The sequence below is a fragment of the Chionomys nivalis genome, chromosome 6, assembly GCF_950005125.1.
Source record: "Chionomys nivalis chromosome 6, mChiNiv1.1, whole genome shotgun sequence".
NCBI lineage: Eukaryota > Metazoa > Chordata > Mammalia > Rodentia > Cricetidae > Chionomys > Chionomys nivalis.
The window spans coordinates 29,778,376-29,803,401 of NC_080091.1; the positions used below are offsets into that span (position 1 = coordinate 29,778,376).

Consider the following 25,026-nt stretch of genomic DNA (forward strand, 5'->3'; position numbering starts at 1 on the left):
CTTGTGTCTGCACCTTAGGGGCGGCTATGATGAGAATGCCCACGTGGACCATGTGGGCACTCCCACCTGTTCTCTCTTCCACGGACTTGTTTGGTGGCATTTTTCTGGTCATAGAACTACCACATTTCCACTTTTCCCATCTAGACAAAGAGGTGCACTGCATTAGATTCAGGGGCACTTCCACTTTCTCCTCCTCTTGTGCCTCTCAGGTCTCTCTTATCATTGTGTCCTTCACTTTAACTTGTTCAAATAGGGATTGCTTTCTTGGAGATTAAATGTGAGCCTTGAAAATAAGTACAATGTTCACATGCATGATCATTCAAATGATTTCAGTTTTTAAACTACATCTCTCCAGGGAAAGCTGTCTGTCCACAGCTCAGTGCCCTGGCAGAACAGCAAGGTGTCTAGGGAGACTTTGCCTGATGCCAATGTGGAGATCTCTGATGCTCGGCTCTAGCCTTTCTGTGGTGTTTGTCTAGTGTCAGGAACCTCTCATCGATCCATAGGTAAAGCCTTTAGAAATACACCATCAGTTTGAGGCCCAGGTTAGGGGTGTAAACTTTGAGGCCCTGCTGTACCATACAGTTGTTAGACAGTGGCATGAGATGCCACCTCTCCAAACACTGTGGTTCTGGTGCCAGGACCATACATAACCCTTCTTCATGGAGTGTTCTCAGTCCTGTGGCCAGTCACTTTCTATTCATGACAAGAATCAAAAACTTCTGCTTGCTTAAAATCTATCATTTTCATGAGTATTATAGTTTGGCCTATATTACAGCAACATATTTTCTTTCTTGTTTGTCTATGGGGTTCTACAGTGTTATCAGTTTTAATGCATCCTTGTCACATACCATTCAATTGTAAAAACCAGTATAAACTAGAAATGTACATGTTAATGCATAAACATGATATTATTTTGTGCAATAAGGTATTTTATTCTTCCTAGTTCTACACTGAGTGATGGTTTTGGTGTGACTAACATAATTATGTGTGTGCATGCGTATTTGTACAACTGCATCACGTGAGCAAGTCCTTTGCTTGCTGTGTGATGCAAAGCCCACTAATCTCCTTAGAAGTGTGTCATTAAGAATTCTGGCTTGCCCAGATAGGACAAAGGCCCTGCATCCTGCAGGATGGTTTAAGAATCACTGGGCCTGGGTTTAGCTTTGTTGAATGGACAGTATCATTACAAATTTTTTAGATCCATTGACATTTATGTTCTTTAACTTAGATAATGAAACCACACATTATTAGATGCAAACATTAATGGATGTTTTGGGGTTGGTATACTCATAGCAGTTTGTCTAATCCCACCAGGAAGCATTTCCACCAGTGGTCTCGAGGTCTGGCTAGCCTTCAATTGGATCTGGGAAAGTTGATCCTTCAACCCTTTACAAATTACCTGTTTTGTTTTGGGTTTTGTTTGCTTTTTGTGTTCCCCAACTCTGTCATTGTGTTGGAAGATAAGGGCAGGGCGAATGCCCTAAATAAGCAAATAGGAGAATGTAATTTTAAAAAGGAAATATTTTCCAACTAGAGAGAAGACGGCTCAGTGGTAATGAGCACTTACTGCTCTTTCAAAGGACCTGGGTTTGGTTCCCAGAACTTATATGGCTGTTCCCAACCGTCTGTAACTCCAGTTGCAGGGGACTTGATGTCCTCTTTGGGCCTTTGTGGGCTCCAGACTTGCATGCAGGACACAAGCATATATTGTAGGGAACATTCATACATGTAATATAAAATGAACTGAATTTTAATTGAATATAGAAGAAAGATTATGGCAAAAGAATGATAACCAGTACCCCTGATTATCATTCTGATTTAAATAGTACCCAGATCTCTTGCACTGTTCCTCCATGTCCTAGGAAAGAACGGGGGAGGGGAGGTTCATGTTTTATTTAGCATTTTTAAACTTTGCTTATAGCTTATAAGGAAGACTGGTTTTTTTTCACATGTCACAAATCTTGCAGCAGTATTATTTGATTGAGCAGCAACAGGCCGTCTCTTGCTCTTAGAACTTCAGCAGTCAGTCCAAATAGGAAAACAATTGTCAGTCTTGGGTGAACACTGCATTTGCAGACTCAGTACCAAAGCAAGTGTAAAAGATCAGTCACATTCACATTAACTGTGGTAAAATTGCAATGTTTTGATTATTTTTGATTAGGTAAAATCATAGTTACGTTTTTTTAATGCAGCTGCTAGCAACTGTAAAATGACACAGTTCGTCTTCACCTTCTCTTGAAGAGCATCGCCGTTGAATTTCTGTTGATTTGTTTCTTTTCATCTTCCACAAGGACCAAGCCACTCTCAGAGAAAATGCCGCCTTAGTACTAAAAACCTGTGTAAGAACTCCATGTGATTTCTTGTGGGCCAGAGGGCTTTGAGGTAGCGCTGAAGGCTTTGAATGAAACCGTGATGACATTCTCCTTAGAACTAACAGATTAAAGGATTCCGTTAAGGCTTTAACAAGTGAAGTACTTAATCTCATGTTTCAAATGCTGAAAAACACAACTTCTTTTTTTTTCTCCTTCTTTTCCAGAAATGTTCAGGAAATCATCACTTGGCAATGATGAGACAGATAAAGAGAAGAAAAAGTTTCTGGGATTTTTCAAAGTCAATAAAAGGAGCGGCAGTAAGGTAGTGCCATGTGCGCGGGACTCTGGGGTGAAAGGTGTGAGCCTATCTGGAGAGTTTTCTAAAGAATTCTGTTCAACAATACTGACCCTTCACTCTGTGCTCCAGGCAGTTATTTAAGATAAATATGTTTAGTCATTGGTAGAGTGGTAAACCTCTGGGCTCCTCAGATCAAGGTGAGCCACACCCTGCTGGGTGCCCACACTCTCACGGCATGCTGCAAGACTCAGCACATAGCTCGTAAGTATATGAATGAGTGAGTCTGGCCTTACTAAGTGTATACCTGGTCAGTCTCCCTTCCAACTTAAAGTAGGAAGTCTTGGAGGGCAGTACTCAAGACCATTTGTATCTGTCTGGAACTGGCTGTTTTCTAGAGCTTTTAAATTTTTTCTACCTTCTTACCATGACATGAAATCGTTGAACACTGCTAAATTGTTTTTGATCTTCTTACTCTTTGTTAAATAAATAAATATATACGTATTATAGATGTAATATTGTACAATAACTTAAAGTCATACTACAAAGAGTTAAAATGATGGGCTTTTTGTTTGTTTTTACTGCTTTTCACTACTCAGAAGAGCCTCAAAATTGTAAATACTGCCTAGCTACTTGGCAAAGAACACACTAACACTCTTCTTTTAATAAGTGTATTTTACTATCATGTAATGTCTGTTCTTTGCCAATAATTATGACTCAAAAATCCAAAGTTGAGGGTAGAGTGATGGCTTCTTGAGTAAGCCTATTTGCTGTGCAAGCATGAAGACCTGAGTTTGGGCTCCCAGCTCCTTATAGAAAACCAGACACATATGTGTAACAAACACATATTCCACCCCCATCCCCACACACCGTGTTGGGTTTTTTTTTCTTAAAGAAATGACCAATGTAAGTAACTGATATTAACACCACGTTCTCAGTTGAAACCGGCTTTTTAAGAGTGAGGAAGGCTTTCAGCTCTACTTTGCAGACCTGTACCTCTATGCTACATAGACATTTCCTGCTCTTTCCTTCTTCAACCTGCAGCCCTAGAATTATGATTCTCCCTGTGGTTGCTGGTGATGGTGCTAAAACTTAGAAACATAACCTGCTTTGCCAGTATGCCTGAACGATGCCAGGGTCTGTCCAGCTGTGGAGGCACCCAATGCCTTCCACTAAGGATAGGCTGCATAGAACTCCAACTCCTAACAGCAAAACTCTCATGTCTTGAAAGACCTCACAGTCTTTTCCTCCTTCCTCTGACCCCTTGGGCTGGTTTTCTCATTCTGATTTGTGAATGATGAGGTATATAGTTGCATATTTTTGTGCTCCTTACCATGCTTTTCTGTGTTATTTGAGAATTTGTGCTCAGGCTATGTCTCATTAGTGAGATCTTTTTAGCCTTGGGTAGTTGATTCCCCTCCTCCTTTTCTTCCTCTTCCTTTCCTGGCCTCTTTTCCTCTCATGTCTAGTATAAATGAAATTAAAGAATCAAAATTCTTAAGAGCTCTTAGTTGTGTTTTTGTCCCTGGTATTGTTTAGATGAGCTTGCTGGAACTGCATTTTCTGCTGTTCCTTTGGTCACCAGTTCATAATGAAACCACCATTCCCCATCCGTCACCTTAGATCTAGCTGATTCTGCAATTCCCTCATTCTGTGAGGCAAACCCCGGAAGATACACTTGGTTTTAGCCACCAAAGCTTGAGGTTTAGAGACAACCATATGATTTTTGACAATTAGAAGGGGACAGACACCAGGAAGCCATGACTATCAGTGAAAGGCAGTGCTGGTACAATCTGCTCTGTTCATATAAGGACCTCATCTTATCTGTCTTGGACTTCCAAGTCATTTTTCACTTTCTATATACCTCATCTTTCATTTATTACTCAGCCTGTCTTTATTGGGTTACCCACTCTGCGTATGTATATGTGTGTGTATGTGTGTTTGTCTGATGCCTACACTTCCTAGCACTTTGACTCTCTCTTTGTTATAGTTGGAGGTTTTTGAATGCTAAATACTTCCTTACCTAGTGTCCCTAAAGACCTGGGAGAGAAGAATTATCATTGCATTATACAGGTCAATATGGCCAAGCAACTTGTGCCTTTGTAATTTAGTCAGTTATAGCATTAATAAATGCTAGAATGAACACCTTTCTAAGTCCTTTATGCTAATAACACATTCATATTGTATAATGCTTAGCAAAACTTTCTCTTTCCTTATCTACAAAAAAACATGTGAAGTAACCTTAAAATGATTCTTAAAATCCTGTGATATGATGACAGAGAGGCATATACATGTCTCAGTACAGAATAAAATATGAGAATAGGGACTTACAAAAGCATTCAAACTGAAGTTATATTCTAGTATGTTGCTGTTAAGAAAGAAAGAATAAGGTGTATATTGGTGAGTGAATGTTATGTCCAGAAAATGTCAATAAAGTATATACCTTAAAGGGACATAATTTTGGTCCAAGTAACTGAGAGACATGACATTGGTTCAATGTTTTAATATTTTAATTATTAATGCATGCCAATTTTGTATTACTTTGGCATCATTTATTCTCTTATGCCAGTTGTTTTCAAAACATACCCCAAGTGTTATCTTAAGTTATAATCGAAATTGTGAATTCTTGGGTCATGTCCCCTGATTCTCATTAGGCAGTCAGGAAATTGAATTTTCTAATTAGCTCTCCCTACCTGATCGTGTGGCTGGTGATGTATTATTGTTTGCCTTTTATGGATAGAAAGGGAATTAGCTGTTTGATAAATGGTTTCTGTGTACACTCAGTTCATTAACTGTGCAGAGATTAAAACTGGGAAATCTTCAAGACCTAGTTAATCAGTTGATTTGCTGGCCTAACTTGTCAGTTCATGGCCCCTACTGTTTTTATATTAAGTATTTTCTAAAGTGAAGAAATGCATTCAGGAAAGTGAAAAAGGAAAAAGTGACGTTGTTCCCATGAGTTGTGGACTCAACAGTGTGAATTTGGAGTGAGGGAGTGCTTTGGTTAGGAGCTATTTTCAGACAGCATTCCATCTCATAAGGTGAAGAGAACAGTATTGCTGTGTTCTTTACACTCTCCATTGTTGGGAAGCTTGGTCCTGCCATGCCAGTGTTTTTGCCTTAATAACTGCTAAGGAAGCCTGCTCTCCTTGGAGCTTATTTTCCCTGGAGTTGATGGTGGGGTGCATGTCTGTGTTCTAGGCTGAGCATCTCGGGCTGTCGGGTGCAGATAGTGATGAGGACCCCTTGAAGTCAGCGTCTGGAGGTGACTTGAACGTGAGTACTTGATCCAGTGTGTGCTTCTGCTAGCCAGGCAGGACTTCTCACTGCAGATAACAAAACTGAAGATCAGCTTCCGTTTGCTCCTCTGCTTGGTTTCTGTAGTAGCTGCGGGTGGTTGCTTGTACTTATTTGGATAATATTCGGTATTTAGGCTTCTGTTTTCTATTCCGCTGAGCATGGGCAGGAGAACCCTGAATTAGATTAGGTGAACCTACACTTTCTGAAGTTTTACTCATACTACCAGGAGTAGGCTGATAGTTTATAGCCACTGGCTACCCAGAGCTAACATTTAGTGAGCTCTGTAACTACATTTTGTACACAGAACCAAGAAAGGAATCTCCTCAAACTCCATTTTACCCACGTTTCAAAATCAGCATCTAGAAGATTTCCTTATAATTTTCAAATACTTGCACCAGTATAATTCATTGCATCATATACGTGCTTATATGTTGAATGTTTTTTAGTGAAGATCTGACATTTACCTCTAAAATTTGTCTAGATAGGGCATAGGAAGATGGCTCAGTGCCTGGCACCCACACGTAAAGCCAGGTATGGCTGCTTTGTGTGCCTGTAACCCCAGATTGGAGGCTAGAAATGAGTAGGTTCTGGGAGCTCACTGGCCTGCCAGGCTAGCTGAAATAGAAGTTTCCAGGTTCTGTGAGAGACACTGTCTCAAAGAAACAAAATGGTCAATGACAAAGGACAGCCAGTGTGCTCCTCGGGCTTCTACTTAACACATTCATTATCCCCCACACACACGCTCACATGCACACATGTATACACACATGCATACATGTACACACTACTTACCTGGACAGACTTTCTGTATCAGTGATAATTTTACATTGTCACTCTTACTTTCACGTCGATCCCTGTGTGAAATCGTCTGTCCATTGTGTGCTTTATGCTTTAAAACATTTAATAGCAACTTCAAGTAAAGTCTGGTGGAGAAATAGCCATCTAAGATTTGTTTTATTTCTGGGGTTATATAGCTTTAAGCTAGAAAACATTTTTGCAGGTTAAGTTTTTATAACTTACAATTTTTCAAGATAATATAATGATAATATAACAATATCACATTTGTTGATAACAAATTATTAGATAAGAGAAGTAATTTTTTCTTGCAAAGACACTGCTTTCTTTTTCTTTTCTTTTTTATTCTTTTGAGACAGGATTTCTCTATAGAAGAGCCCTGACTGTCCTGGTGCTCTGTAGACCAGGCTGGCCTCAAACTCACAGAGATTTACCTGCCTCTACCTCCCGAGGGCTGGGATTAAAGATGTGCGCCAGCACCGCGGAGTACAAAGACATTTCTTCATAAAGTGAAAGATGGATTGTCTTTTACCTCTCCCACTTACCCAGAAAAGCCTCAGTATTAATTCAGCACATCATTCCACATCCACTGATACAAACTGCGGAGCATTTTCTATAAATAGTCTGTAAAGGTAGAGCGGTTCTGTCACATCAGCGCCTTTTACTTCTTTGATGTCTTTCCGGACAACGTGCCCCAAGGCACAGTGACCTGTGACCAAAAGTAAACAAATTGTCTTCCAAATTTGTTCATGGCCAAAACTTGGGAGCCATCGGATTTGTGGTCACCCTGGAACCGCTGATTTCTGGGAGGTGTAAAGGAAGAAAAATCTGTGTCAGTATTTACCCAATGCTTGTCACACTCACCATTTTTTTTTAACGTTTTACCAATGAGTAGTTTCTAACCTTATGCTTGTGAGTCTTGAAATCTTTGTAATAGTCTTACTGTCTACTAATTCTTGCAAACAGATTCTTAATGACTTGCATTTTCATGAAGTGCAAGTCCTTTCTTGTTGTTAAGAATGTGGGATTTTATTTGAGAATGACCTTGGGTTTATTATTTTGTCAAGGACTGGGGTTAGTGAAAGTTAGCTCTTTCAGACAGTAGGAAATGCCTGTTATCTAAATTAATTGGTACAAGAAGCCCTTATTGTTGGCCTAAGAAAAAGTCAAATTTACCTTAGCTACAAAAGCCTGATTACATTTTTAAATTCAAGGAAGTAAATAAATATGTGCCCGAGGTAATTATGTCACGTCTGCCTCTAACCACAGCTGTGCTGAGATGCACTAATTCTCTGGATGCACTTGAAAACGCAAGTTTAGTGCTCTGAACTTAAGTGTTTCCTCCTTTCAATGGCCTCCTAATAATGCGCTGTGGAAACCAGACTTCCGCCTTTGTTGGAGCCACTTCTCTTTGGCAAGTAAGAATGTTTGCAGTTTTGAGGATTTAATACAATCCCAGAAACTCCCCTGAGCCTGGGTGAACGGGGACACACACTTGTTCGTGCCTTTTCCCATACAAATCAGCCCAGCCTGAATAGAATTCTGTAAGGATTTTAAGGCACCCTCTTCTGTTGTAATCTTAAGTAAGTTCCTATCTGCACTAATCAAATCAGCCAGGCATTATGTTTGTTTTGCTATTAGACAGACTTAAATCAACAGAGGATGGCTTTTGGTGCCTATAAACTCACTAGTCCTTTGAGCTTGTCTTTCATCAGTTTGTTTTATCCCGGAGATGTTGAAAAAAAAAAAAGTCTTCTAATATTTCACACATTCAATAAACAAACTGCTTATACATGAGTGGGGAACCTATTATATCCAAGGGCCTGGCATCTCACGGAGATGTTGAAAAAAAAAAAAAGTCTTCTAATATTTCACACATTCAATAAACAAACTGCTTATACATGAGTGGGGAACCTATTATATCCAAGGGCCTGGCATCTCACATGTTTGAGGCTATTATGTAACCAAGTAGAAACTCTTTCTACATCATTGAATGGTAGCTTAATTTCGCAGTAAGCATTGCTAATTTGGGTGAGCGATATGGTGTGCTTAGGAGCATTAGAGCATAGTCATGATGCCCATGGCTAGCTGGCCGGTTAAGTAGATAGAAAGGTGGATAAGTGGATAAAGGATGGATGGTTGACTCGTAGGTGACAGAATCTAAGCAAAACTTCATTTGAAATATCTAAAGCAGTTTTGAAAAAGAAAAAATTTAAGATCCTACAAATGTAATGTAACAATAGAACTGTTTATTTGGAAACAGGGGCCATATTCATGGACAGACTGATTCAGTACCATTGTTTCAGTTAAGTTTTGTTTTAGAACTAATTAAGTTAATTATAAAGTTTAGTTGGAAAAATAAAAAAAAAAAACAGGAATAGCCAAGAAAACCTGAAAAACCCTTTGATTTTTCAAGTAGAGTTTGAAAACTCTAACAGGTAGCAGAGTGACACCGTAGGAGTCAACTGTACAGGAAAATGGAATAAAGTCCAGCCAGCCCTCGATAGCAGAGCTGGTGGAGATGACCATGAAGAAAAATTAAAATTGTGCATGTTTTATAGCATACACAGCAAATCCAGAGATCAAAATCTAAGTGTGTGTATTGAAACCAGGCATGTGGCCAGCAGAAAACACGTGAATAATTTTTTAACTGTGGCTCAAACTCAAGATGTGCTAATGAGAAAGTCAATAAATTGGACTATGGGGGAAAACATCTTGAATGACAAGATGGAGAATAAAGGCATAAGAAAGCAATCCAGAAGAAAGAAGAGAGAGAGGGGGAGAAGTTATGAATATGAGACCAGTAATAAATCTATAAAACTCCACATATTGCATGGGAGAGGGCGTCTAGAATAGAGAAGGCAGACTGAAGTTGATGCATAGATGAAAATGCATAAACGATATTGAAAGAAAACTGGTGTATGTGGTATGTAAATTATTGAGCATAGCTTAGTCATGAGAAATACTGATTACACTTACTGCAAACTCTCATTACCTATTAGATGGCAAAATTTTGGAAGCTTGTCCATCACTTGTGCTGGCTAATCTGTGGGTACTCTTTTTCCTGGGTGGTATCATATAACATTTGTTTTTATCCTTTTAAAAAATAAATTTAATATAATTTTTTCTCATTTTATGTAGCTATCACTGTTCCCACCCCCTCCCCTCCTTATACCCCACCCTCACCCCTCCCCTACCCCCCATCCACTCATCAGAAAGGGTAAAGCTTCCCATGGGGAGTCAACAAAGTCTGGCACTTCACTTGGAGGCAAAACCAAGGCCCTCCTCCCTATATCTAGGCTGAGCAAGGTATCCCTTCAAAGAGAATGTGCTCCTAGACACCAGTTCAAGCACTAGGGATAAATCCTGGTCCCACTCTCAGTGGCCTCTGTGGGACTCTTAAATGTGTTACTAAGCAGAAAGTAAAATGCTTTAGCATTTCAAGTGGGGGTTTGATACTATCTAGCCAAACTATAAGTAGATTCATTATTCATTGCCACAGAAATTCTACTTTTAGAAATCTATCATACAATCTCCTTTGTTAGAGTCTGTGGTGATATAGGAGGCCATTTCTTATGACATTATTTGTAATAGCAAGAGCTAAACAACACCCACAGGCCGGTCAGTGGCGGAGTGAGAGGTTAAACAACCATGATTCAGTATGATTTACTGCACAACTGTGAAGATAAGAAAACGATGGTTACCTACTGATATGGAGTGTTCTTTGGGAAATATATTATTTTTCCACTAGAAAAAATAGTCATAATTATTTTTAATGTAAAGCAATGTCTGTACATGAAGCCTTGATATGCAAGGTCAACCACTGATTTTTGAACATAATTCAAGTCCTAGGATATGGTGACATGTAATAAAATGGTGACTGTCACTACAGGTGACCTAAGCTGCTACCTCAGCCCTTCCTGGCCTCAGTGGTCAGCTTAGTGATATGATCAGGTTACTCTTCCTTTTGCAGACACAGAGAAACCCTATTTCCAGCGGTGGATTACTGATCCAATCTGTTGAACTCATTGTTGAATCCTTTGTGGGTGTTTAGTATGATCTCTCACTTGCCAAGTGTCCAGGTGACACAGCATTCCTGTGCTACCATTTCCTGTCACTTTGCTGTTGTCTTCTAGCCTGGAGGTACAGCCTTAAACTGACCAGAAGGCAGGATCAGGTTTGCATCAGCAGCCAGGGTCACAGGAGCTCTTCATGTCTTTGTATGTTCTGTTTTGAAGGATCGAAGGCAGCTATTCCCCCTTCTAGTTGAACTATTTAGACTGAGAGACTCCCAGTATGTAGACCCGCTGATAAATTGCAAGCACTTCCATCTCCTGATTTCTTCTACTTCGAGGCCCCGAACAGGACTGAGTATTGCTTTAAGGGCTGGGAGGTGGTGGCTTTGTGACTCTTGAGAACTCCTCTGCCATTGGGCTGCTCTGTGCCTTTATATATCTTTTCCAGCCCCAGGAAGTAGACTGCTTGGAGGTGTGTGAGTGAGTAGGGGTGGGGGTCTGGGGAGTGCCAGTCTCTGTGAGATTCAGGACCAGTATCTACCTCAAGGTCAGAAGTGTGGGGGTCAGAGGGGGTTGGGTCAAGTCTCTGTGAGACCCAGGACTGGTACCTCCCTCAAGGTCAGGAAATGAGCTTTAGATTCCAGCCCAGCAGGGGAGCCTGTCCATCTTCACTTCCTCAACTCTACAACAGGAGAGCACTGTGTCAGGATTAGCCTTGCATGACTCACTTAACACCACCACCAGGAAGCCTTCCTTCTGAAATGCTGAACACAGTTGAGTAGAACCTTATCAGAGGGATTGCAGATATGACTGCTTTTTTTTTCTTGAGAAGCTGTAAGTAGGTTATCATATCTATAAGACAAACAAACTACAAAAAAAAATCTATCTAGATGGTCCAGATAACCTACTTCTCAGGTAAATTCAGTTCCCATAGGCGAAAGTTTACCTTATTCCAAGATTTAGCTTCCTTTGTTATTTGAATCAAATTAACTATACCCAGTGCTTTTCTAATAGCTTCAAATGATTTTCTTGGAATCCCACATTTTCCAGGAAACTCCTCTTTCTATGTTTGTGGAGGGAATGCGCTTTAGAGGATATGTCATTAGCTAAGGTACACCGAGCAAGGCATACTGACCTTTCTAGAATTTACCAGAGGAAATAAGCTACCTTTAATAAGCCCCATCGTTTGGTTAAAAAAAAAAAATTCCTGTAAGTACACCAATCTAAAATTCATTATCATTGATACTGATGTCTTGCTACTATGAAGTCAAAGACTTTTTGATGAATGACTTAAAGAATCAGGGATCAAAACATAAATACATAAAATTAAAACTAGAGGCAGTTTATTTTCTTGCCCTGTAGGGGTCGTGAGGAAAACTGGTGCGTTGGCGTCGACTCCCCTGGGGAGAAGGAACCTCTTGTGCTTGGCAGTGGATTCCATATTCAAAGCCCCCATAAACTCCCTGTAGTCTTTGCCCACAAGCCCAGCCATTTAGGACTCCAGAAAATAGGAAGGAAGCCCGTGGACACAAGGACATCTTAGGAAATGACTTTAGAAATACCATCTTAAGGAAATCCTGTCATATTTCCTATGTTTTGCGGCCCATCGTCCTTCTGCCTGGTACTGAGCTAGGTGAAGACAATGAGCTCCCAGAGGCTGCTGGAAGCAAATGTGTGGTGCTGCCTCTACCACAGGGTGTCAGTGTTCCCACAAGTACAAGGGATCAGCCTTGCCCTAGCCTGGAAAAGCTCAAGAAGGCTGTTTCTGGAACATTCACAAATTGCTAATAAGAAAATATACCCCGAGGGCTGAGCAATGTGCTTTTAGGGTAGAGCTAACTTTTGCTAGAAATCAATTTTGTATAGTCTGTATCTTTACATTGTATATTCAACATTGTAAAATGAATAGCAGATGGCAATTTAAAAAATGTATTTTTATTTATTCTTTGGGAATTTCATGCACGTATGCAGTATATTCTGATCATTCCCACTGCTCTCACTCCTCCAAGATCACAACACTATGTCTCTCTCCCCAACTTAATGTTCCCCTTTGTTTTTTTTTTTGTTTTTTTTTTTTTTTTCACTGAGACTAGTTGGTGCTGCTCATATGTGCATGAATAGACTGGGAATCACATCAACGCTTCTAGTCTCCAATGTTTCCTGTCACCTCGCGCCTCTCTCAGTCTCTCAGTGATAGAGCCACTCTAACACACACAGAGAGTAGCAGATTTGCTCTCCCCTCCCCCCATTTAAAATTACATACTTAAATGTTTGCCCTGCTATCTTCATAGTGAAAAGGGCTGGATGCATTTCCGTAAAAGGAAGCTGGGAGTCCAGCTCCGTGGGAAGCCATTGCCTTGCACGCCAGGCTCTGGGTTCTGTCTGCAGCACAGAAAAGAAAATGACTCTGGGTTGTGTCTGTTTGAATTTGGATTGTGATTTAAGCACTTACCGTCCTCCGACCTCATAGAGCCCTGTGTTTCCCTGTGTTGGGCAGATTTAAAATCACCACCACCCAGCATCTTTAAGAAAACAGCGCGGTGCAGGTGCTTGGTCATTTTTTTTTTTTTTTTTTTTTTTTTTTTTTATTATTATATATTTTTTTTTATTCTTTTTTAATTAAAATTTCCAACTGCTCCCCGTTTCCCATTTCCCTCCCCTCCTCCCACACATTGCCCCCTCCCCCCTCTCCCCTCCCCTATCCCCACTCCTCTTCTCCTCCCCCCAATCCATTCCCCCTCCCTCTCGCTACTGAAGAGCAGTCCAAATTCCCTGCCCTACAGGAAGACCAAGGTCCTCCCACTTCCATCCAGGCCCAGGAAGGTGAGCATCAAAACAGGCTAAGCTCCCACAAAGCCAGTTCATGTATTAGGATCGAAACCTAGTGCCATTGTCCTTGGCTTCTCATCAGCCTTCATTGTCCGCCATGTTCAGAGAGTCCAGTTTCAACCCATGCTTATTCAGTCCCAGTCCAGCTGGCCTTGGAGAGCTCCCAATAGATCAGTTCCACTGTCACTGTGGGTGGGTGCACGCCTCGTGGTCCTGATTTCCTTGCTCATGTTCTCCCTCCTTCTGCTCCTCATTTGGACCTTAAGAGCTCAGACGGTTGATCCAAATTGGGTCTCTGTCTCTCTCTCGATCCATCGCCAGATGAAAGTTCCTGTGCCATTCTCCTTGGCCTCTCGTCAGCTCTCATTGTCCGCCACATTCCGAGAGTCCGGTTTTATCCCATGTTTTTTTCAGTAGCAGTCCTGCTGACCTTGGTGAGCTCCCAATAGATCGGCCCCACTGTCTCAGTGGTTGGGTGCACCCCTCATGGTCCTGACTTCCTTGTTCATGTTCTCTCTCCTTCTGCTCCTCATTATAACCTTGGGAGCTCAGTCCGGTGCTCCAGTGTGGGTCTCTGGCTCTATCTCCATCCATCGCTAGATGAAGGTTCTATGGCGATATGCAAGATATTCATCAGTAAGATTATAGGATAGGTTCATTTCAGGTTCCCTATCCTCAGGTGCCCCAATGAACTAACTGGGGACATTGCCCTGGGCATCTGGTAGCCATTCCAAGTTCAAGTCTCTTGTCACCCCTTAGGTGGCTCCCTTACCTAAGGTATGAGTTTCCCTGCTCCCCTATCCAACCTTTCTTTATCCCCATTCACCCCGATTCCCCCAGTTCCCCTCATCCTCTCCTTCACACTTTTCTCTCCCCATCACCCCTCATCCCCATCCCACCCCACCCCCAAGATTCCAATTTTTTGCCCATCAGTCATGACTATTTCCCATAGCTGGGAGGATATCTATATGTTTTCCCTTGGGTTTACCCTCTTGTTTAGCTTCTTTAGGATCACAAATTATAGACTCAGTGGCCCCTATCCATGGCTAGAAACCAATTATGAGTGAGTACATCCCATGTTCTTCTTTTTGGGTCTGGGTTACCTCACTAAGGATCGTATTTTCTATTTCCATCCATTTGCATGCAAAATTCGAGAAGTCATTGTTTTTTACCGCAGAGTAGTACTCTAATGTGTATATATTCCACACTTTCTTCATCCATTCTTCCATTGAAGGGCATCTAGGTTGCTTCCAGGTTCTGGCTATTACAAATAATGCTGCTATGAACATAGTTGGACAAATGCTTTTGTCATATGATAGGGCATCTCTTGGGTATATTCCCAAGAGTGGTATTGCTGGGTCCAGGGGTAGGTTGATCCCAATTTTTCTGAGAAACCGCCACACTGATTTCCAAAGTGGTTGCACAAGTTTGCAGTCCCACCAGCAATGGATGAGGGTACCCCTTTCTCCACAACCTCTCCAGCAAAGGCTATCCTTGGTGTTTTTGATTTTAGCCATTCTGACAGGTGTAAGATGATATCTCAAAGTTGTTTTGATTTGCATTTCTCTGATCGCTAAGGAGGTTGAGCATGACCTTAAGTATCTTTTGGCCATTTTAACTTCTTCTGTTGAGAATTCTCTGTTCAGTTCAGTGCCCCATTTTTTAATTGGGTTAATTATCCTTTTAAAGTCTAGTTTCTTGAGTTCTTTATATATTTTGGAGATCAGACCTTTGTCTGTTGCGGGGTTGGTGAAGATCTTCTCCCAGTCAGTAGGCTGCCTTTTTGTCTTAATGACAGTGTCCTTTGCTTTACAGAAGCTTCTCAGTTTCAGGAGGTCCCATTTATTCAATGTTGCCCTTAATGTCTGTGCTGCTGGGGTTATACATAGGAAGCGATCTCCAGTGCCCATATGTTGTAGGGTACTTCCCATTTTCTCTTCTATCAGGTTCAGTGTGTTCAGATTGATATTGAGGTCTTTGATCCATTTGGACTTGAGTTTTGTGCATGGTGATAGATATGGGTCTATTTTCATTCTTCTACAGGTTGACATCCAATTGTGCCAGCACCATTTGTTGAAGATGCTTTCTTTCTTCCATTGTATACTTTTAGCTCCTTTATCAAAAATCAGTTGTTCATAGGTTTGTGGGTTAAAATCCGGGTCTTCTATACGATTCCATTGGTCGACTTCTCTGTTTTTATGCCAGTACCACGCTGTTTTCATTACTGTAGCTCTGTAATAGAGTTTGAAGTCAGGGATGGTAATGCCTCCAGAAGTTCCTTTATTGTATAAGATTGTTTTGGCTATCCTGGGTTTTTTGTTTCTCCATATAAAGTTGATTATTGTCCTTTCAAGATCTGTGAAGAATTTTGATGGGATTTTAATGGGGATTGCATTGAATCTATAAATTGCCCTTGGTAGAATTGCCATTTTCACTATGTTGATTCTCCCAATCCAAGAGCAAGGGAGATCCTTCCATTTTCTGGTATCCTCTTCAATTTCTTTCTTCAATGCCTTAAAGTTTTTGTCAAATAGATCTTTCACTTCCTTGGTTAGAGTTACCCCAAGATATTTTATGCTGTTTGTGGCTATCGTGAAAGGTGATGATTCTCTTATTTCTCTCTCTGCTTCCAGATCCTTTGTGTATAAGAGGGCGACTGATTTTTTGGAGTTGATCTTGTATCCTGCCACATTACTAAAGGCGTTTATCAGCTGTAGGAGTTCTTTGGAGGAGTTTTTGGGGTCGCTCATGTACACTATCATATCATCTGCAAATAATGCAAGTTTAACTTCTTCCTTTCCAATTTGAATCCCCTTTATCCCCTTATGTTGTCTTATTGCTATTGCTAAAACTTCGAGAACTATATTGAAGAGGTATGGAGAGAGTGGACAGCCTTGGCGTGTTCCTGATTTTAGTGGGATGGCTTTAAGTTTCTCTCCATTTAATTTGATATTAGCTGTCGGCTTGCTGTATATAGCTTTAATTATATTTAGGTATGACCCTTGTATCCCTAATCTCTCCAAGACTTTTATCATAAAGGGATGTTGAATTTTGTCAAATGCTTTTTCAGCATCTAATGAAACGATCATATGGTTTTTTTCTTTCAGTTTATTTATATGATGGATTACATTGATAGATTTGCGTATGTTAAACCAGCCCTGCATCTCTGGTATGAAGCCTACTTGATCATAATGGATAATTTTTCTAATGTGTTCTTGGATTCGGTTTGCCAGAATTTTGTTGAGGATTTTTGCGTCGATGTTCATGAGTGAGATTGGCCTGTAATTCTCTTTCTTGGTTGTGTCTTTGTGTGGTTTTGGTATCAGAGTTACTGTAGCTTCATAAAAGGAATTTGGCAATGACTCTTCTGTTTCTATATTGTGAAATACATTAAGGAGAATAGGTATTAGGTCTTCTTGGAAGTTCTGGTAGAATTCTGCATTGAAACCATCTGGTCCTGGACTTTTTTTGGAAGGGAGGTTTTTGATAACAGCTTCTAATTCTTCACGACTAACCGGTCTATTTAGGTTGTTCACCTGGTCCTGGTTTAACTTTGGTAAATGGTATTTATCTAAAAAAGCGTCCATTTCTTTTACATTTTCCATTTTTGTGGCATACAGGCCTTTGTAGTAAGATCTAATGATTCTCTGAATTTCCTCTGTGTCTGTGGTTATGTCTCCCTTTTCATTTCTGATCTTATTAATTTGCAAATTCTCTCTCTGCCGTTTGATTAGTTTGGATAGGGGTTTATCAATCTTGTTGATTTTCTCCAGGAACCAGCTTTTTGATTCATTGATTCTTTCAATTGTTTTCTGTGTCTCTATTTTGTTGATTTCAGCCCTCAGTTTGATTATTTCCAGTCTTCTACCCCTTCTAGGTGGGTCTGCTTCTTTTTTTTCTAGAGCTTTCAGGTGGGCTGTTAAGTCTCCAATGTGTGCTTTCTCTGTTTTCTTTAAGTGGGCAGTTAGTGCTATGAACTTTCCTCTCAGAACTGCTTTCATAGTGTCCCATAGGTTTGAGTATGTTGTTTCTTTATTTTCATTGTCTTCAAGGAAGAGTTTAATTTCTTTCTTTATTTCTTCCTTAATCCAGGAATGGTTCAGTAGTTGACTATTCAGTTTCCATGAGTTTGTAGGCTTTCTGGGGGTAGCATTGTTGCAGAATTCTAGCTTTAATCCATGGTGATCTGATAAGATACAGGTGGTTATTAATATTTTTTTGTAACTGTGGATGTTTGCTTTGTTACCGAGTATGTGGTCGATTTTTGAGAAGGTTCCATGAGCTGCAGAGAAGAAGGTATATTCTTTCCTATTTGGGTGGAATATTCTATAGATGTCTGTTAAGTCCATTTGATTCATTACCTCCATTAATTCTCTTATTTCTCTGTTAGGTTTCTGTCTACTTGACCTGTCCATTGGTGAGAGAGGAGTATTAAAGTCTCCTACTATTAATGTGTGCGGTTTGATGGCTGCCTTGAGTTTTAACAATGTTTCTTTTACGTACGTGGGTGCTTTTATATTAGGGGCATAGATATTCAGGATTGAGACTTCATCCTGATGAATTGTTCCTGTTATGAGTAGAAAATGTCCCTCTCCATCTCTCCTGATTGATTTAAGTTTGAAGTCAACTTTGTTAGAAATTAGTATGGCCACCCCTGCTTGTTTCTTAGGTCCATTTACTTGATAAGCCTTATCCCAACCCTTTACTCTGAGTAGGTGCCTGTCTTTGTGGTTGAGGTGTGTTTCTTGTAAACAGCAGAATGTTGGATCCTGTTTTCGTATCCAATCTCTTAGTCTGTGCCTTTTTATAGGAGAGTTGAGTCCATTGACATTAAGTGATATTAATGACCAGTGGTTGTTAACTCCGGTCATTTTTTAAGTTGGAAATTTTGTGTGTTCCCCTTCTTTGTGTTGCGCTGGTGAAGGGTCTCTAGTTGTCTGAGATATTGTGGTCATTGTTGGACTCCTTGATTAGTGATTTTCCTTCTATTACTTTCTGTAAGGCTGGATTTGTGGCTACGTATTGTTTAAATTTGTTTTTATCCTGGAAAATTTTGTTTTCTCCATTTATAGTGAACGAAAGCTTGGCTGGGTATAGTAGTCTGGGCTTGCATCCATGGTCTCTTAGTTTCTGCAGTACATCTATCCAGGACCTTCTGGCTTTCATGGTTTCCATAGAGAAGTCAGGTGTAAGTCTGATAGGTTTACCTTTATAAGTAACTTGGCCTTTTTCCTTTGCTGCTCTTAGTATTCTTTCTTTATTCTGTATGCTTTGTGTTTTGATTATTATATGGCGAGAGGATGTTTTTTTTTGATCCAGCCTATTCGGTGTTCTGTATGCTTCTTGAATCTTCATAGGTATATCTTTCTTTAGGTTGGGAAAGTTTTCTTCTATAATTTTATTAAATATATTTTCTGGACCGTTGAGCTGCGCTTCTTCTCCTTCTTCTATTCCTATTATTCTTAGGTTTGGTCTTTTTATTGTGTCCCATATTTCCTGAATGTTTTGTGATGAGAATTTGTTGGCCTTGCTGTTTTCTTTGATCAGCGTGTTTATTTTCTCTATGGTATCTTCAGAATCTGAGATTCTTTCTTCTATCTCTTGTATTCTGTTGGTTATGCTTGCTTCTGTAGTCTCTATTCGTTTACCTAGATTTTCCCTGTCCAGCTGACCTTCTGTTTGTGTTTTCTTCTTTGCCTCCATTTCAGTTTTTAAGTCTTGAACTGTTTCCATTATCTGTTTGATTGTTTTTCCTTGGTTTCCTAGGGTATCATTCACTGATTTACTCAATTCTTCAAACTTTCTGTTATACTTCTCATCCATTTCTATAAGGGCATTTTTTACATGTTGTTTAAGGGCGTCAATCACTTTCATAAAGTCAATTTTATCTACTTCTTCATGATTAAGGTGTTCATGTCCACCTGTTGGGAGGTCGCTGGGTTCTGGTGGTTTCATATAGTTTTTCAGATTGTTAGGTGAATTCTTGCATTGGCGCCTGCCCATCTCTTTCTCCGAATGCTCCCCTCTGGATCTTCTTTTACCGGATCAGGTCTCCTTGCCTACTGATGTACCTTCCCAGTGATGGCTCTCTGCAGTGCTAGTCTCCTGGTGTTATAGTGATGTCTCTCCTTGCTTGTTGCAGGCAGGCCAGTGAGACAAAGGAGGTCTCGCCTGCCTACTTGCCCTGAGGATTTGCCCCCAGCGCCAGACAGACTGAGCTGGATGGTGTTATGTGCCCAAAGAGGAAAGGGGACAGAAGGAAGAAGGGTTCTGGATGCAAGCTGGGTGGGACAAGAAGAGAGAGGGAGTATGGGGGGGTAGAGCCCCTGCAGGGAGCCCGGGGAGTATAGGGAGGGGATGAGGAACTTCAGAGTTCCCTGTCCAGGGCTGCTTCCGCCGCCACTGGTCACAAACTCACCGCCCTGCTGTCTCTCCTGGTGCCGAGATCAGATCTCCGTGCAGGTTGGGTAGTTCGTAAACAAAGCGCCTACCTTGGTTGGTGCAGGCGGGCCAGTGAGACAAAGGAGGTCTCGCCTGCCTACTTGCCCTGAGGGTTTGCCCCCAGCGCCAGACAGACTGAGCTGGATGGTGTTATGTGCCCAAAGAGGAAAGGGGACAGAAGGAAGAAGGGTTCTGGATGCAAGCTGGGTGGGACAAGAAGAGAGAGGCAGTATGGGGGGGTAGAGCCCCTGCAGGGAGCCCGGGGAGTATAGGGAGGGGATGAGGAACTTCAGAGTTCCCTGTCCAGGGCTGCTTCCGCCGCCACTGGTCACAAACTCACCGCCCTGCTGTCTCTCCTGGTGCCGAGATCAGATCTCCGTGCAGGTTGGGTAGTTCGTAAACAAAGCGCCTACCTTGGTTGGTGCAGGCGGGCCAGTGAGACAAAGGAGGTCTCGCCTGCCTACTTGCCCTGAGGATTTGCCCCCAGCGCCAGACAGACTGAGCTGGATGGTGTTATGTGCCCAAAGAGGAAAGGGGACAGAAGGAAGAAGGGTTCTGGATGCAAGCTGGGTGGGACAAGAAGAGAGAGGCAGTATGGGGGGGTAGAGCCCCTGCAGGGAGCCCGGGGAGTATAGGGAGGGGATGAGGAACTTCAGAGTTCCCTGTCCAGGGCTGCTTCCGCCGCCACTGGTCACAAACTCACCGCCCTGCTGTCTCTCCTGGTGCCGAGATCAGATCTCCGTGCAGGTTGGGTAGTTCGTAAACAAAGCGCCTACCTTGGTTGGTGCAGGCGGGCCAGTGAGACAAAGGAGGTCTCGCCTGCCTACTTGCCCTGAGGGTTTGCCCCCAGCGCCAGACAGACTGAGCTGGATGGTGTTATGTGCCCAAAGAGGAAAGGGGACAGAAGGAAGAAGGGTTCTGGATGCAAGCTGGGTGGGACAAGAAGAGAGAGGCAGTATGGGGGGGTAGAGCCCCTGCAGGGAGCCCGGGGAGTATAGGGAGGGGATGAGGAACTTCAGAGTTCCCTGTCCAGGGCTGCTTCCGCCGCCACTGGTCACAAACTCACCGCCCTGCTGTCTCTCCTGGTGCCGAGATCAGATCTCCGTGCAGGTTGGGTAGTTCGTAAACAAAGCGCCTACCTTGGTTGGTGCAGGCGGGCCAGTGAGACAAAGGAGGTCTCGCCTGCCTACTTGCCCTGAGGATTTGCCCCCAGCGCCAGACAGACTGAGCTGGATGGTGTTATGTGCCCAAAGAGGAAAGGGGACAGAAGGAAGAAGGGTTCTGGATGCAAGCTGGGTGGGACAAGAAGAGAGAGGCAGTATGGGGGGGTAGAGCCCCTGCAGGGAGCCCGGGGAGTATAGGGAGGGGATGAGGAACTTCAGAGTTCCCTGTCCAGGGCTGCTTCCGCCGCCACTGGTCACAAACTCACCGCCCTGCTGTCTCTCCTGGTGCCGAGATCAGATCTCCGTGCAGGTTGGGTAGTTCGTAAACAAAGCGCCCTCTTGGTCATTTTTTGATAAAGCTCGAGTATCACTTGTTACTGTTAGTGTCTCACTCTTGCTATGCCACCATTGTCTCCAAAACTGTTTCCATCTGGAACGCTTGTTTGCTGTTGTTGTGATTTTTTTTCTTTTTTCTTTTTTTTTTTTTTTTTGGCTTTTTTTTTAAGCTTTGGAGCCTGTCCTGGGACTAGCTCTTGTAGACCAAACTGGCCTTGAACTCACAGAGAGCCACCTATCTCTGCCTCCCAAGTACTGGGATTAAAGGCGTGCACCACTACCACTAGGCAGCTGTTGTTTTAATGAATCTAGCAGAATTAGTGGATCAACGAATACGGGAACTTTATGGCTTTCACATGACTGTGTTACTACGATGATTCCCAGAAGGGCACATTCCTGTTCCTGCCAGAAACAAGTACCAATTCATTGCAAATCAGCTCAGTTTTGTGTTTCTTTTCCCATGACTCAGTTGTAAAACTCCTATACATTGGAGGTATATAGACCTCAATATGCAATTGAGAGTTTTCATTCGTGTACTTGTAAAAAAGAGTAATTACAATGTTCACGTTAGGCTGATGAGATGACTCAGCATGTGAAGGCACGTGCTGTCAAGTATGATGACCTGAGTTCATTTCCTGGGACCTACATGATAGACAAAGAAGCGACTCCTGCAAATTGTCCTCTGTCTGACCTCCACATCTGTGTACCCTCCCATGAAACAGATAAACGGAAAATTATGTTAAAATAAAATAGTCATGTTATGCCCTTCCTAGGGCCAATGTGGGAGCTGCCAGAGAGGCATTCATACTTAAAGCTTCAAGGGCTTTTTCTCCTGAAGCATTTGTGGTGAAAGTTCAAATTAGTGCCCTTTATCCAAAATACTTGACACAAGAAGTATCCGCAGCATTTGTGATTGGTATTCCAGCTGATAGTCCTTAATTCAAAAGTTCAAAATCTGAAAGACTTCATAATGGGAAACATAAGCATCATGTCGACACCCAAAACATTTGGAATGTCAGCGCTTCTTAGATTTCTAATTGTCCAATTAGAGATGCTGCATTCATCAGAATCTGTTACCAAAGCAAAGGATCTTAAGATGAGGCTAGGAAAATGGCCTAGTGGGGAAAGTATCTGCCTCACAGGCGTAAAAAACTGAGTTCAGACTTGCCAGCACCGACTTAGAAAGGAAGAAGAAGGGAAAAGAAAAAGTGTGACAATCCTTGCCTGTAATTCCAGCACTGAGAGGCAGAGACAAGAGGATCCAGGGACTCAGTGAACTCCAAGTTCAGTGAGAGATCAGGTCCCCTAAAATAAGGCAGAGAGCAATAGAGGAAGATACCTGCCTGCCATCCGTGTGTATTTTCTGCATGCAAACCCACACATTTGCACGGTAAGGTTAGAAAGAAAAGTATCTAAGTCAGTCTGAAATATAGCTCAATGATAGAGCACCAGCCTGTCTTGTTGTATGCATGATCCTCGGTGCCATCTCCACAAACACACCATGCACACATGCTTTCTCTCACTGTCTCTGTCGTCTTCTCCCTGCACCCCCCCCCATATAAAAAAGGTTTATCTTAGCTCACATTTTGGAGGTCTCTATTCATAGTTGATTAACCTGTTGCTTTGGGGCTTAGATAAGGTAGCAGATTGCAGGAAAGTGTGGGCAGAGAAGGCGGATCATCTTGTGGTCAGGAAAGAAAGACGAGGATGAGATTCAGATGTCCCTATCAAGGTTTTTCCTTCAGTATCATTACATTAGTCCCCCATTTTGAAGGTTTCAGCATCTCCTACTAGGTTCTACGAGCTAAGTCATGGACTCTCAGGCATACTCCACATCCAGGAAGTGCAGATGCTTAGCTTAAAATACATAACAGAACCTGAAAGGTTGATTGACAGTCGTTAACTCTTTTTCTATTGAGTCTTTGTGGGTTTCACATCATGCACCCTGTTCCTATTCATCTCCCTGTCTCTTTGTATCCAAGCTCTGCCTTTGCAACATTCCCCCCCCCACCATCCAAAACAAAACAAAGTAAACTTTAAAAGAAAAAAAATATCGTCCTGAAAGCTGTAGTGAGTCAGCACACAGTGAGTCACACAGTAGACCCACACATCATTACCTGCGAGTGTTCATTGCAATGAGTCATTTGTCTGGTTTGAGTCCTTCGGCTTCTGCTACACTATCAATAATGGGCCCTCACTGGGACTTATCTTGGGTATCCTTTGTTGCCCTGTGTCGTGGAGATCCTGGGACTTTGGATCTGCAGGACCACCCCTTCACATGTTCCAGCAGTTCATAGATAAGGTGGATGTTGGGGTGAGCCAACTCTTAGCCCTAGTTCTAGGACTAGGTGGTAGCTGGGTTGGTCAGCCTGCCAACTCTCCCTCATCCTCAACATCAGAGAGAGCTCTCCAGCATGGCCTGGCTAGTTCACTCAGTGCCACAGGGAGAAAGAGGCAGGGCTGTTTTCCTGTTCTCAAACCCACAGGGCCACCTCACCCATACCACCAGGGCTACTTCTACTGCTCTGCCCAGGCAAGGTACAGGGCCCACTCTCCAGAGTGCTACAGCTGGGTAGGGGTGGGACCAGCTCTATGCAGCTCTTGGATATCAACATGGTCTAGACCAGAGATGTCCACATGGCCTTTAGTGGTGACATCAACACAGACCCCTGCTGCTTCATGACCACGGACCCAGACATGGCCCTTAGTGGCAACATGGGCCAGGACTTCACCATGGTCTCAGGTGTTCCTTCACCTTTGAGTCTTCACATCAACCTTTCCTCATCCTGCTCAAATCATTTCGCTTTTCTCTTTCTTTCCCTTCTCTTCACCCCATACTTGTACATGACAGTGGCTTGGAAGCACAGATTTTAAATTTCTTGAAAACACAATATTTGTAAAGATGCTGGGGGCAGAAAATGTCTCTCTCAACACACAGATTTGCTCTTTGTTCCCTCTACGCGTGATTTGATGTTTCTCACATCCTTAGTTCTCTCCCTATTCTTTAACAGATGGATACAAAACTAGACTCTCATTTGGTTCCGTGTTGACTGGCTTAAATTGCTTCAGATGCTAGGGAGGGGCGACTTGCAGAGTAATGAACCCATGATCATTTCCATCCAGGAAGTGGCAGTTCTGTGTTCCCTGTGCCTAAACAGAAAGCTAGGATGCTCTTTGCGTCCTTTGTCTACTGTTGACCCACTGTCAGGTCACCTGCTACCTTCAGGGAACACACAGAACAGCACGTTGTGGCACACCTCTGTGCCGTCATCTTACCAAGGCTGATGTCCCCAACTCCCAGCACAGTTTTGCAGCTACCTCCTGATTTTGGGGGTTTGTGGTCCTGGTACAGCCCTTTAACAGCTGAAGAGATGCTGTCTGCAGCCTCCTTGACTTGGAGCCCTAGAGGTCTGGCTGCCTAGGAAGGGTGTGAGTCTTCCCGGGCCGTCCTCATTTCTTCAACCTCATCTCTTCCTCTGCAGCTTTGCTTGTGCCTTGATCTAGATCTGTGTGGAGACAGGCTTCCTAGGCTGCGA

The 25,026-nt window shown here is 42.4% G+C and overlaps 1 protein-coding gene across 9 annotated transcripts in view; it reads left to right on the forward strand.

The window, feature by feature from the left end:
• Nucleotides 1-25,026, forward strand: part of Cobl (cordon-bleu WH2 repeat protein) — a 229,385-nt gene that overhangs the window by 90,234 nt on the left and 114,125 nt on the right. For 6 of the 9 annotated variants that reach the window (XM_057771907.1, XM_057771911.1, XM_057771906.1 and 3 more), the window contains 2 exons: nucleotides 2,540-2,637; nucleotides 5,812-5,886. In XM_057771907.1, coding sequence (XP_057627890.1) covers nucleotides 2,540-2,637; nucleotides 5,812-5,886 — 173 coding nt within the window. The remainder of the gene's footprint in view (nucleotides 1-2,539; nucleotides 2,638-5,811; nucleotides 5,887-25,026) is intronic. The other 3 variants (XM_057771910.1, XM_057771912.1, XM_057771915.1) reach the window with 1 other exon arrangement.